We start from the raw sequence: 15025 nt of genomic DNA on the forward strand, positions 1-15025 counted from the left end.
TCCTTTACTAATACAACAGTCTCTCATCCTATTAACATGGATTTCTAAAACACAGAAGCACCAACACAACCCTATAACCCTATAAACAACTTCCTGATGCAATTCTAGCTAGCACCAATCAATCCCTACTCACTGGAGCTCACTTTCTAGATTATATCAAAGCCTTCACCTCATTCTGTGAATAATACAATTTTGCAGTCTTTAGCCTTATTCACCTTTGGTTCCTCCATTTTGCAATGGTGCAACAGCTACCTTTCCAACATAATTTTCTTAGTTAAATACAATAGCTTGTTTTCATTTCCTCAGCATATTACTGCTGGAGTTCCACAAGGATCTATTATTGCATCCACATCATTCTATATGGTGATGACATTGCTTTTTTCGGGTCTATATTAGATAATCGAAGCTTTAGGTAATCAAATACCTAAAGCTTGACACCTATACATCGAAAGGAAATTTGCTTGGCAGGAAAAAAAAAATTTTCAAACCTTAATCGACTGGGGGTCTTTGCCCCCCCAACTAAATATACCAACACCGAGACTGCTCTACAGTGGAGAAAAGGGCAGATTCCTGATAACAGCCAAGCAATTTTTTCCCCATGAAAAGAATTTGCAGAAATGGCCATTCGCAGTTTAGAGCTTTCCCTGTTTAGGTGTCGAGCTTTAGATATTCAATTACCTAAAGCTTCGACTATATGATATAGACTCATTTTTTTCTACATTTCCAATGACGATAATTATTCTCCATGTGCTTCAAAACACCCTCCACAACCATCTATCAAAAAAAAAAAAAAATAAAGTCATGTTTTTTTGGTTCCCACAAAAACTGGTTAAACTACCTTCCCTTCCCACCCCTCTCTCATATACATCATACTGAGTCAGTGATTTCATAGTACATTAGATCTAAACCTAAATAACATCCCTCCATGTTAACTTCATGAAAACAAAGATAACCATACTATCTCTCTGTCAGTTTCTCTCTCTGTTGGTCTCCAGGGCCAGCCTTAGCAAGAGTGGGGCATGATTTCTGCTACTCCATGAGCTATATATACATATATATATATATATATATATATATATATATATATATATATATATATATATATATATATATATATATATATATATATATATATATGTATATATTGCTACAATGTATACCATGCAAATTGCAAATAGTGTCAGAATTTGGTTCTGCACTGGCATTCAGAAATGCTTGTACTGCACTACCAACTGATTGACATCTGCTGATCATGCCCCTTAACACCTTGAGCTTGGAACATCTGTCCTCTTCACCCTACCCTAGCTATGCTTCTATTGGGGAGCTGCCAAGTCACAACCATACCTCTCAACGTCTTTACTCAAGCATTTTGGACAAAGACGAAAATGATGATGGAACAAATGTTCAAAATCAGGGGCATTTTTAAATATTGCTCTAATTCACTAACAAATGTATTGTGCCTGTGACAAAAGGGTAGCAATTGTCTGGTGCTGATGGTGTGGGACTGTAGTATACCTCTCAGCATCTCAGTAGAAGAATTCTGGACAAAGCCAAAAGTAGTGGTTGGAGAAAGACAACCAAAATATATGACAGAGCTCAAATATTCTTTGTGTAAACTTAGAAAATTGATAGAACAGGTTTTGCGTTAGCATGCATTTTCTGAAGTATATGATGTCTGAAACTAAAATATCTATTTATTATTATTTAGTGACTTCCGTTGTTAATGATTTGTCAGAAAAAAGCACACATTTTAAGAGTAACAGACCAAAAATATAAGGCAAAAATCTCTGCAAAATTCTGAGCAGTTGAGGCATCAGGGAAATACAAGCTATTGGAGTTGATGAAAAGGAAGCTAACTATATACATTTACTGTGGTCATGTCAACAATCTACTTCCATCTGGACAAAAGTCCATCCTGCAGGACATTGTACCCTAAGAATAGATATTCCATCACTGATAAAGCTACATTTTTGGATCATGGAAATGGTGCTTGAAAATCTAGAGCTCACATTCTGAGAAAGGAATTGGCTAATGTTATGTCCAAATGATTGCTAGGGCTATCATGTTCCATCACTGGAAATTGTCATGTACTGACTTATCTGTAAGCATGCATGTATATAACAACTGATTATGTACAGCTTTAAAATCTGATCCTTAGTATTAAAGTTTGAGTACCTTTTGGTGTATCTTTTTTATTTGCATAGGATAATTTAGCATAAATGTACATAACTGTATTATTATTGTTATTGGGTTGTTGCTATAATGGCTGTGGGTAAAAGTGTTATACAGTAAAAAATCTGGACAGTAGAGAGGTATGGAGTGTAGTATTGGCATTTGATAAAATAGTGGCATTTGTTAATAAAATGCTGGTGTTTTAGCAAAAGCAGTTCTTGCATTTGTCATCATTTCTGAATCTCTGAAGTGCTCATTGTGTAATAGACTGACTGTAGCAGATGGTTGTCACATATGTAGCAAGCAGCTTGCTACAGATTTAAGTAGAAGAGCCCTTTCTTTGATCTTTACATTGAAGACTTTTATTTCATCTCAAGTTCTAGTAAGGCTGCTCCCTCCCCACCTTAGCAGCAGGAGTGTATTGAATCTAATTGGTCCAACTGGCCCAAGGCTAGCCCTGGTTGTAACCAAATATCATATTCTTAGATATCAGACAGGAAAAGAGCAAACTGTAAAAATATACTACCATTTCAAATATGTCTGTCCTCCCCTTGCCTAAGCCTCCATCAGAAACCTTAGAGCAGTACAAACCGTCCCACAATGTGTGAGTTGATGCTCCTCTCCCCTGGAATTGAACCCTCTTGTGACACATTCCAATTTGGCAACAACTAGGGAGTAAAAAGGAGCTGATGCAATACACCTCTGCATGATCTGCAAAAGCCTTTACAGTGAGTGCTTACCACCCCTCAGCTAGAGAGTAAACATCCATGAAAGTCTGTACCAACTTCATTTACAGACCAGCAATACCCAAGTACTAGCCACACTATCAATTTCTCTTTCTTCCATTCAACATGCCTTTTTCACCTTTGCACTCAAACGTTGGGATTTTCTACTCTCTAAAATGTGTAACATTAACAAGTTTATGCAATTCATGCTCCAATCATTATCTTTCCTACAGAAATGTCCACATGCAAATGCTTTTGCCATCCCCCATTTATCCATATTACACTCTTCCCCCACTCATGCATGCTCCTAATCCCCCTACGTTAATCATACAGCATCACAATAACTCTTGTCCCTGAACCTTCAACCCCTCCTTCTTCTGACCTCAGAACCTCCTCCACCTCTGAGTTCCCCCCTTTTTCTTTCTCCTCTTCTGAACAGCTCCCTTCCAGCATTTCCTACTAATTACTTCATTCTTTCTAATATCTCTCGTCTGTATGGTTTAAATACTTATACAAAACAACCAGACCTCTGTAATTATTTATACATATTTGTAAATACCACGTGTAAACATGACTGAACTGATAAATACTCTCTTTACTTATTGTACTTTACCTTCATTGAAGGGTATATATATTGCCTTTCCACTCTTGTAATCTTGTTTTGTTTATTTTTATTTCTTTCTTCTTGCTGTAACTCCTAGGGTATGGCTGAAATGGGTGCTTTTTTCATCAAAAAAATAAATAAATAAAATAAAAGATACATGCATATATACTGTGGATAGATATATTGATAAATAAATAAATATCAGTATAATAAGTTGCACCCCTGGCTGCAGGCTCTGAACATGCAGTTACAGACACGCATCCACAAAAGTATCCATCAGCAAGTATGAAAACATATAAAGGCTGATGTGAGATGTGCTCACCTGTGCTGAATGCTGAATCTGAGTTGTACAGTTTTGTAAAGTGTTGCTGTGGGGCTATATTATAACAGCAAATACAGGAATATACAGAACGCCTCATGCTGTCCAGCTCATTGAGTGTACATAGCCTCAGCACTGACAATATATGGCGGAAACTTGTTGTAAGGACACCACGTCTACATGTCCAAGGCAGTGCGTCTGTGATCCTATAATATGCTGACCACAGATTCCTGCATCACGGTGGAAGTATGAGCAGTAGTGAGAATGCTACTACCAGTGCTACAAACTTCACGTGTGTGATACCCTGTGTAAGCTGGAGTCAGTGTGCACTGCAGAAGCTAAACATGGCACTGGTCACATTTACTCATGTGAACTTACTGGCGTTACCCGTCATCATACATCTCAACCTCTTAGCAATAAGAAATCTGGACAAAGTCTGACATAATGGGGGGGGGGGGGGGCAAAGGCCCAAAAATAGGAACAGATTTTAAATCTTGCTTTTATAAACTCAGAACATTGCTACAATAACAGCATTTGTGTTAATATGCATTTTCTGAAAGATATGAAGCATTAAACTCAAATGTATGTCATTATTTAGTGACTTCAGTCCTGAGACCATCCCAGTGATTTGCAAGAAAACCACAAATTTTATGAGGAACAGAGCAAAAATATGAGTCAGAAATCTAGACATTCTCCAAACATCTGTAGAGTTGTGAAGTATGCTTATCATGTCTGTTTTAAAAGACCATATTGATGCATTACTGCCCTTTAAAGTGAGATGTTACAACGCAAGAAGGTGAACTATCTAAGCAAAGATTATGTATCTGGTATACTATCATGTAACCTGCCATATCTGTATTCATTACCATGTGTATATGTCAACATAGGATCATAGGATCATATGAAGTTACTAAGCTATTGGCCCTGAGGCCCTTATAAGCCCAGCCAAGAGTTTAGCCCATGTTTTGACAAGTCAGCACCCAAAGCATCTGTCCAGTAGGGACACAGGTAGAATCCCAGGGGTGTATTTTTTGTTTCTCATCTAGTTATCCAGGTTGTGCTTAAAAAGGGATAATTGAGGTACTCTGCTTGACGTAGAGAGGGAGTCTATTCTCCAGATGGGGGAGTCTCTGGGACACAAATATGTCCGGCCACCAAGTCCTATTGATGTCACAGACAAGGCTGAGGTCACGCATGTAGGTTTCTTGAGTGGAGCTTGATTTGCAGATATGCAGCAGTCCTATCAAGGCGGGCTCTGAGATTGCTTTGTATGCCAGATTCTGAGGAGTCTGTATGAAACTGAGTAGAGGGGCAGGGCTTTTAGGCTATCTGTGTAGGGTAGATGCTTGAAGCCCTGCATTCTCTTGGTGAGGGACCTCTGTGGTCTTTCCAGCTGTTGTATGTGGTTTGCGAGGTACATGCCGAAGGTGGTGTTGTACTCAATAATTAGACTTATAAGGGAAGAATACAAGGATTTTATGTCCTCCTTGTCCCTGATTGAGATACCTTTACTTATTACGTAGGCCATGTAGAAAGATTTCCATACAACAGAAGCAATATGGTACTCAAAAGTCAGGCTGCTATCAATCTGGGTGCCCAAATCCCTCACGACTGATTACATGCTTAGGACATTGTTATTAATGTGATAATATGTGGGGACATCACTCTCCCCAAAGGGGATGATGATGCATTTTTTGGCATTCAGCTTGAGGCCATGTCTCTGGCACCAGTCAGTTGTTTGGGTAAGACCATCTTGGAGGACGTCCATATCACTTGGGGAATTGATGATCACACCCAGCTTGCAGTCATTTGTAAACTTGGTCAGCCAAAGCCCACTGATTTTGGCCTGCACCTCAGAGAAATATATCCTGAATAACAGAGGCACCAGGACTGATCCCTGGGGTACACTGCTCATTACTGGTGTACTGCTTAAGGTGGCTTCCCCTATTTTGATTAAGTGGGTTCTATCAGTGATCCAGTTTGCTACCCATCTGGTAACATATGGATTGATGCCTAGTTGAGAGAGTTTATCTATTATGCCTGTGTGGGGAATAGTGTCAAAGGCTTTGGACAGGTCAAGGTAGGCGGTGTGCACCATCTTCTCCTCATCCATGGCTTTGGTGACTCTCTCAAAGAAGTTGACCAGATTTAACAGACATGACCTCCCCTTGACAAAGCCAATCTGTGTGAGGTTGAGTGTTTGGAGAATGCCAATGTCCCTGTTAAAGAGGTCCGTGATATTCTGTTTCATGGCTTTGCAGATCAGGCTAGTTAGGCTGATGGGTCTATAATTTCCAGAATCGGTGGATGCTCCACTTTTGTGTAAAGGGATGACAGTGGGTGTCCTCCACTTGGTGGGAACAAAGCTGGTACTCAGGTTTTGGATGAATAGGGTGCCTAATGGTGCTGCAAGTTCATGCTTGAGTTCATGTAGGATGCAGCCTGGGATGTTATTAGGTCCCACAGAGGCTGTATATTTTGCTTTTGAGCAGGCAGTGATGACCTGTTCCCTAGAGATAAGGGGTGGGGGGCAGGTACTGGAGATGTCCTGATTTACTTATGGGGGAACAGAGCGGTGAAGTTTTTGCTGAATCTGTCAGCCAGTAGGTTGGCTATTTCTACAGTATTTGTGTATGTGGTGTCATTGACCACCAGTTCTGAACAGATCTGGGTGCTTCCTTTAAGATTGCAGACATATGTGAAGAAGGCCTTATGATTGTTTCTAGTAGATGTGGCCAATTTGGACTCGAAGTTTGCTTTAGAGGATTTCACTAGTGCTCTTACTTGCTTGTTCAGGCTAAGGAGAGATTGCTTCCAATTGGGCACGTGCTCCTTCTTGGTCATGGACAGCAATTTTTCCTTTTGTTATATAGTTTACTTATTGCAGATGTCCACCAGACAGGTTTACTCCTCCTTGGGGAGGATGATTTTGTCCTGTCAGGTATTCCTGATTCCATGCATCTGTATAAATGCTCGTATAGTACTTTGGTGTAGATTTGGACATTGGTGCCAGTTCCTACAGAGGGGGAGGGGGCCGTGAAGTTGTTTATACGATCCCTCATGGCATAATGTGTGGGTGTGTGTGTGCACCATATACCCCAAATTCCCAGATACTGACTCCCAAACATATTTATGTTAGCCACATTATGCACAGGTATGTATACCATTTTCACTGAGTGTATCTATGACATCCAGGCTACAATAATCAAATTGCAGAGCAGACACATATCATAGACACTGATAAACATAGGTAATAAAGCATAAATCTATGTATTGTCTTCAAGCCAATGTGCTTTACTGAATTTTATTTTACTTGTATTATACCTCAAGGTAAATTTGGTCATATTATACATCCTTCAAAAGCCAGCATGATGCAAGATTATTGACACAAAATATTTAGCTGTATTGTTAGGTGTAAATTAAAAACACTAATAATCTGTTTTCTTTCCACTTCCTCCTGCAGAAGTTGCAGTCTTTCCTCTCAGCATTGTGTGGTCCATAGTTATGGCATATTTGGGAACATTGTACTAGCTATATACTCTGCTTACTATATGATTTGAAGTAAAAGACCAAAACTATTAAGTGTATTGTAAATAGAATAATATGATTAATACTCTGTGCTTAGGAAGCAAAATAATTTTCTTTATAAATTCCACTGTTTCTGTAGTTCAGTTCACAGTCAGGACTGATTGAAACTCTCCATATATTGTGATATATTGCTCTGGTTCACATTTGTTAAACTGCAACAGGTACCATTGACATGACTTATCCACTACTGGAACAGTTTTCCCATAATGTGAAATAGCTTGACATAAACAAAACAGGTACTACAGATATGGTTTATCCATGATTCAGGAAGTCTTTAAGGCATGTATTAGGACATATAATTCATGGATCATATGACCAGGTGCATCCAAAAATGATCCTGCTTTGACTTACATTTCAGTGTAAAATATAACTGTTTTCAAACAAACATTAAACATGAGCAAAGTCTAGCCTGTTTGTATAACATCTCAAGCATCCACTCCACTGATGTATGCAACTTTTTTAAAGAGAAACAATGTCTCATAGAGTAGCAGAGGTTTTCTAGTAGTGAAGAATGTGCAAATCTGAGCACTAGGCAGAACTAGGAGATAAGTGAGAAAAAGATGAAAATGCAGGCTTTCTGAAAATGGGGATGAGTTTTGTTCTACTGGAATACACTTTGATGTTAGCAGGTATTATCAATCATTCCTTATGAACATTCTTTTACAGTTTAAAAAATAAATTAGTACATGTTTCATTACCTGCATACAGGTTTGTTGTTTTCTATGATGCAGACGCCATCATTTTTACAGCTGAGTTCAGAACAAGAGGAAGGAACAGTTACTGAAGATGAAGTAGGTTTGGCCTGAGAGGGTAAAAGGTGCGAAACATCTAAAAAAAATATGGTTTAAGTTAAAATGTAGAGTACAAAACAATCTATTGCATGCATAACATGACTGTTTGCTTCATATGTATGCTTTGTTTTCTTTTATTCAAAAATGTAGCTAATTTTATTGTGACAATGTCTATATGAAATGACAAAACATGACGAGCAGCTGTAGTAGTATAATGAAAGTGCATTAAAATATGACTGAGTTTGAAAATTCACTCCATGGCATATACCTTACTAAAGGCAGAATGTGTTAAGTGATCCCTATTGCTTCCGAGGTAGCACCTTCTTGTCTTGACATTTCCAACTCACCCCTTTCCTCACATCACCTGCCTTACCATTCATCATGCACATGACTGAGATGCAGGTCACCTTAATGCATCTACAAATGATCCATTTTATGCTTCATTTCAAAACCTTAGTTGCCAGGCTTTTCCCTTGGGCTATTTACTCTCTTTGGGAAGGAAACAATTCCTGATTTATCCCCATCATTTCCACCCCTCATTGCCTAGAAATACCTTGTTTGTTTGTTTTTTTGTTTGTTTGTTTGTTTCAAGGGTCTATATCACCATTTCGAAAATGTAATAGTTCGAATCACAAAATATCAAACTGAAATGATCGAACTATTAAATTTTCGAATGCCGATATAAAAATAAAAAAAAAAAAAAACCTAAAGGGTGTAGGCAAGCCCCCCTGCGCCCCCCACATACCCGCTACTTAAATATACCAAATCTGAGACCACACTACATTGCAGTAAACAGAAATCTCCCCTTACAAAGATTTGCGTTTACCTGTTCGATGTTCGGCACTTTCAGCATTCTCGCATTGACAATATCGTATTCGATATTGTCAATGTTCAAGATGCTGATAGGAACCCTGTTTCAAGATCTCAGAAAGTTCTGTTCGAACACCTTTCATGGTACAGTCTCTAGAAAGTGTACCTTAAATTAGTCTTCAAAGTATGTGAAATATTGTTTTGTTTTTATTTTAGGTTATCCCTGCCTTGACCTGCCTTTTTCATTCTTCACTGTATCATCTGAATACCTGTTGCGCAGTGTATTTCAGCAGTAGTATTTGCAGTATATATAAAGGCAAAATATAGACATTTGTATGTTATTTAATTGATATTCTTTTGCAGCACAGACCATTCAGTTGGAAAGTGTGTGCTATACTGAAGAATTAGTTTTAGGAATCAACTAGTACAGTTACCTACTTTTCTCTTATAACCATATACCAAGCAATTGGAAATATTTTGTTACAACAGTAAATAAATGAATACATGGAAAATACAAAAAGAATATGAAGAACTAAAACCAAATCCAAAAGCTTATGGTTATAAAGGTAGTTTGAATTGCTGAGATTACATATACTAGAATAAAAGTTAGAAATGTTCTGTGACCAACTTATGAAGCTTTGAAACATGGGAAACAATAGACTACATCTAGCTAGATAAGAAGACACTCTTGTGGGAGGAGAGGCTGGACTCTGCCCTTCTGAGCTGGGAATTTCTGATTCAAGGCTTATAGTGCCTGCATATATGAACTGCTTCTTACTGAAATTGGTACACCTTGTTTGCTGTAGCATAGACTAGATCCAGGCCTGCTGAATCTAGTTTTGTTTGTATAACTTGAGCACTAATCCAGGCATTCTTTAAAGTATTCAATTGTATTTATTACTGCTTGGTAGTAACTTGATTAAAGTGTAGCTATCATTCTAAGTCTTTTGGATTAAGCACTTGGGCTTCAGACCAGTTGTTTTACATTAGGAAGGTTTGTGGCCTGCACTGTGGTGGCAGGACAGGTAGCTTACATCCTTCTAAGTTGGGAACTGCTGATTGAGGGCTCAGTGTCTGTTATTCTAAAAGTGTATTAGTTCTGGTTTAAGCACTTGGGCTTCAGGCCAGTTATTTTACATTAAGAGGGTTCGTGGTCTGCACTCTTGTGGGAGGAGAGGCTGGACTCTGCCCTTCTGAGCTGGGAATTTCTGGTTAAAGGCTTATAGTACCTGCATATTTGAACTGCTTCTTACTGTAATTGGTACACCTTGTTTGCTGTAGCATAGACTAGATCCAGGCCTGCTGAATCTAGCTTTGTTTGTATGCTTGTTGTTTGTTTGCTTGTTATTTCTCTGAAAAGCTGATTCCACCTAAAATGCGGCTTTTCAGCGCTTCTGTGGATCCCTAGTGATATCTGCATTGCTTACTGTACTTATTTCCTTGTTTCACTTGAAAGAAAATTATTGTTTGTCGTTTTTACATTTAAGTTACCCGTAACACATTGCATTTAAGTTACCTGGCACTTGCTCACTAAAGCAATTATATAAGTCAGCACTAAAAAATTAAAAGCACTACACCCTCACAAACTCCCCTTGAGTACCTTGTTCCCCATTGGCCCTTTTTTCAATTATAAAGGAATTCCCAATACTATTCTAGCATGTCCAAAGGTCAGTTGTCAATCTCCTCTCCAGTCCAGCTGGTGAATCTGGGAATCTTGAGGCAATGTTACAACTGCCTCATGTACACAGACAACCCTCTCCTCCTCCCAACAAATTCCAACACATGTGAGAGATGCAACCATATAGACAAACTGGAGGCTAAGCTCTCTCAACTCAGTACTGGCGTAACCAGTCAGGAGGAGAAGGAAACCACACTCACTAAAATTCCAGTCTCACATAGACCTACCACGACAGCAAACCAAGCACATAAACACACAAAAACATACTCGGAGACTCTAAATAAAAATCTGCCTAAGCAGCAGAGACCTCCAAAGCAGACACCCAAGCAACCGCTACCCCAAAACAAAACACGTGCAACACATAGCTCACAAAGCCAGTGTGCCGAACAGTCACAGCCCTTAAGGCTAAACAACACACCTGATACACTTGTAATAGGTGACTCTATCATCAGGCACACTGACATCCCGCTCACCAGGCTGAACAAGGAGAAGGTCATGGTGAGCTGCCTGTCGGCGCTAGGATCCACCACATAACACAAGCACTCAGGTCACTCCAAGGCAAGTACAAATATGACTCAGTCATTGTCCATGCTGGTGTGAATGACCTGAGACGTACCTCCCTGGACTACATGAAAAGAGACATAGAGGAGCTCTCTGAGCATGTAGCCCAGGCCGGTATGACCCTGACCTTGAGTAGCATCTTACCCTCACCAAGAATGATGCCACAATATGAAGACAAGATGATCAATTTCAACAATTGGTTTAAGTATTGGTGTCATTCAAAGGGGATCCAATGCCTGTCAGCCTGGGATGACATGCTCGACAAGCCACGATGCTTCACTAGGGACAGCTTGCACCTGTCACCCCTGGGCTTTCGGATATTGGCAAAGGCTCTTGCTATCCCCATAGTTCCTTTTTTAGGCAAAGCTCAAAAGACAAACCCACCTCCATAGGTATCACAAGGGATAAGAAACTAAGAGTAATGCTACTCAACGCCAGAAGTCTAAACATCAAGATGCAAACTCTCCTTAGCATGGAGAACATCGATATCTTTGCAGTAACAGAAACCTGGTTCAAGGCTCCCGAGAGCACCCCAGCACTACCAGGTTATACCTCATACCATGCTTTTCGGCCCCAAAACTTGGACCGAACCAGAAAAGGAGGGAGGAGTATCAATATTCATCAAAGATACCCACACCTCCAGGTTGGTGGCACAGCACAAAGCATCAGAGACTATCCATGTGCAACTAACAGTGGGTAAAACTGCCTTCCAGTTTATAGCCTGCTACAGACCACCCTCCCAAACCCAGGAACCCCACTCGGCCTTCCTGAGAACACTGGAAAATATGAAGGTCTCTCCAAACACCATTATATTGGGTGACTTCAACTACCCAAACATAGACTGGGAGCATTACTCTAGCTCCAACACCCTAGCCCAAAGGTTCCTAGAATTTATAAACTCAAATGTTATGGAACAACTTGTTACCACTCCCACAAGAGGGGAAAACATACTGGACCTGATCATCACCAACATGGGGACTTTATGCTCCAGACCAGAAGTGTATCCCTCACTGGTAAGATCAGACCATAAACTAATCTCACTGGATATTCACATCCCGACCCCACCCCCTGCACAGATAACCACAGTGAAAAACTTCTCTAAAGCAAATTTTACACTCCTCAAAACTGAGGTGGAATCCTTCAAAGCCCCCGGGCCTGTGGAAAATACGGCCCAGACCGCAGAATCCTTTATAAACACATTCTATGAACACCTTCAGGAATGCATGGATCATGCAATCCCAAATAAAACCAAGACCCAATCCTCCAAATGCAGACGTCCTGTCTGGTGGACCCCAGCCATAAACAAACTATACAATAGAAGGAGGAAGCTACTACATGATAGAGCAAAATCCCAAAAAGGGATAGCATCTCTGATTAGTATTAGCAAAAAACTACGGGCACTCATAAAATCGTCTAAGGCCAGCCTTGAGAGAAAAATTGCACAGGCCACTAAGGATAATCACAAAGCTTTCTTTAGTTATGTTAGTAACCTGGGTGGGAATTCCCAGATATGCTCAGAATTAGTCCAAAATGGCAAAAAATACACCGAACCCACAGACATTGCCAACATGCTAGCTAACAGGTTCAGCACAAACTTCTCCCCCCCACACACCAAAAGGGCAAATATATATCCCAGCAGAGTGCTGCCCCCCTGTCATTTCTGATGCTCTGGTAAGAGCTGCCTCTCCAAAGCAAAAACACAGCATCAATGGGACCAGATGGTGTCCCAGGCTGCATCCTACATGAACTCCAAGAAGAGCTAAACCCAAACATAAAACTACTGTTCAATCTCAGCCTTACTACAGGATATATACTCAAAGAGTGGTGTACAGCAACAGTGGTCCCTCTCCACAAAGGTGGTGCCTCAATGGATCCTGGAAACTATCGTCCCATAAGCCTGACTAGCTTGGTCTGCAAAGCTATGGAAAGGATCATCATGGACCTCATAAATAAAGATATTGGGGACCTACAGACACTGGATCCTACCCAGTTCGACTTTGTTAAGGGCAGATCCTGCCTCTTAAACCTGGTCGATTTCTTTGAAACAATCACCAAGGCCATTGACGAGGGGAAGGTGGTCCACACAGCCTACCTGGACCTCGCAAAGGCCTTCGATACAATACCCCACTCGAGCATTATAGATAAGCTCACCAGCTTAAATATAAAGCCCTATGTCACTAGATGGGTTGTAAACTGGCTCAAGGACAGAACCCACATGGGTAGAATTGCTGCAGTCATGTCAGACTCCAAACCAGTTACAAGTGGCATCCCACAAGGCTCAGTCCTGGGACCTCTCTTGTTTGGTATATATTTCTCGGAGGTACAGGCCAACAGGGAAGGACTGTGGCTGACCAAGTTCGCAGATGACTGCAAACTGGGCGCCATAATTGACTCTCCAGCCAACACAAGCATCCTCCAAAAGGGCCTCATAGAAACAGACAACTGGTGCCAGAGCCACGGCCTCAAGCTAAATGCCAAAAAGTGTATAGTCATCCCCTTTGGCAAAAACAAAGTGCCCACAAATTACCACATAGGTGGTATTCCATTAAGTACAGAAGAAGTAATTAGGGACCTGGGGACCCAAGTTGATAGCAATCTCTCATTTGACAACCACGTGGCCAAAGTGGCTAGAAAAACATTTTATATAGCTCACCTAATCATGAAGGGATTCACATCTAGATCAGGGGAGGTCATCGTGCCTCTTTACTCATCCCTCATCAGGCCCATAATTGAGTACATTGCCCCTTTTGGGATGTACCTTACCAGACACCTGCAGCAACTGGAAAGACCCCAAAAGTACCTCATCAAGAGGATCAAAGGGCTCAAACAGATGCCATATGCTGCCCGGTTAAAGGAACTCCAGCTCTACTCAGTGGCATACCGCCTGCTCAGATCACCTCTGAGCAGGCATACCGCCTGCTCAGAGGCGATCTGTGCCTTGACGTATAAAGCCATGTCCAACCCGGAATTAATGGACACGCTGCACCTCAGAAAATCCAAATCCCATCGAGCCACGCGCTCGAGAGACTTGAACCTCAGCACTGAAATAAATGGGACATGCTGGAGGGACAGATTCATAACCCAGAGGCTCCCTTCACTCTGGAATAAAATCCCAGTCCAGGTTAGGCAGAGTCCCTCATTGACTATCTTCAAGAGGAATCTTGATGAGTGGATGGGAGATAGTAGGTTTACCCAGGGTATCCCTTCTGTGTCACTGTTAGACAGAGGCACAGTATACTAACCTCGAAAAAGGGCATAGCAAAATTAATTTAAAATGGGTGGTGAAAGCCAAACACACTCTGGTTAGGCTTATAAATGCCCTAGGGCAGATAGCCTAGTATGAACCTATGAACCTATATAGGCTCAGACGTCAAACTGAAAAAGTTTGTAGAAATCATATTTATTGTTAGAAATTCATTTATCTAGGACAGTTTCAACATTTAATCACTAAAGAAGAAAACTTGAACTTTTGAAAATGTTGCTACTTAATAAAATAATGCTAGCTTATAAAACTGAAATATGAATTATCATTTGATTGTCCACTGTGAATGCAGGAGAACATAATATATTTTACATATTTCTGTTCAAAACTATGATTTTATGTGATAGTTTACTATGTGGCATGATTTAATTCTTCTGGCAGCATTATTATCATCATCAGTTGTTTGGAACTAAATTTTAGATAAGAAATATTAAGCCACCATTTTAACACACACACACACACACACACATATATATATATATATATATATATATATATATATATATATATATATA

At 40.2% G+C, this 15025-nt stretch overlaps 1 protein-coding gene across 1 annotated transcript in view; it reads right to left on the reverse strand.

Moving 5' to 3' along the window:
• LOC122797063 (meprin A subunit beta-like) overlaps positions 1-15025 on the reverse strand; it is a 577824-nt gene that overhangs the window by 164055 nt on the left and 398744 nt on the right. The window contains exon 9 of the mRNA XM_044065839.1: positions 8107-8236. Coding sequence (XP_043921774.1) covers positions 8107-8236 — 130 coding nt within the window. The remainder of the gene's footprint in view (positions 1-8106; positions 8237-15025) is intronic.

This window comes from Protopterus annectens, chromosome 3.part0 (genome assembly GCF_019279795.1).
Source record: "Protopterus annectens isolate FY-2018-M chromosome 3.part0, PAN1.0, whole genome shotgun sequence".
Taxonomy (NCBI): Eukaryota; Metazoa; Chordata; order Ceratodontiformes; family Protopteridae; genus Protopterus; species Protopterus annectens.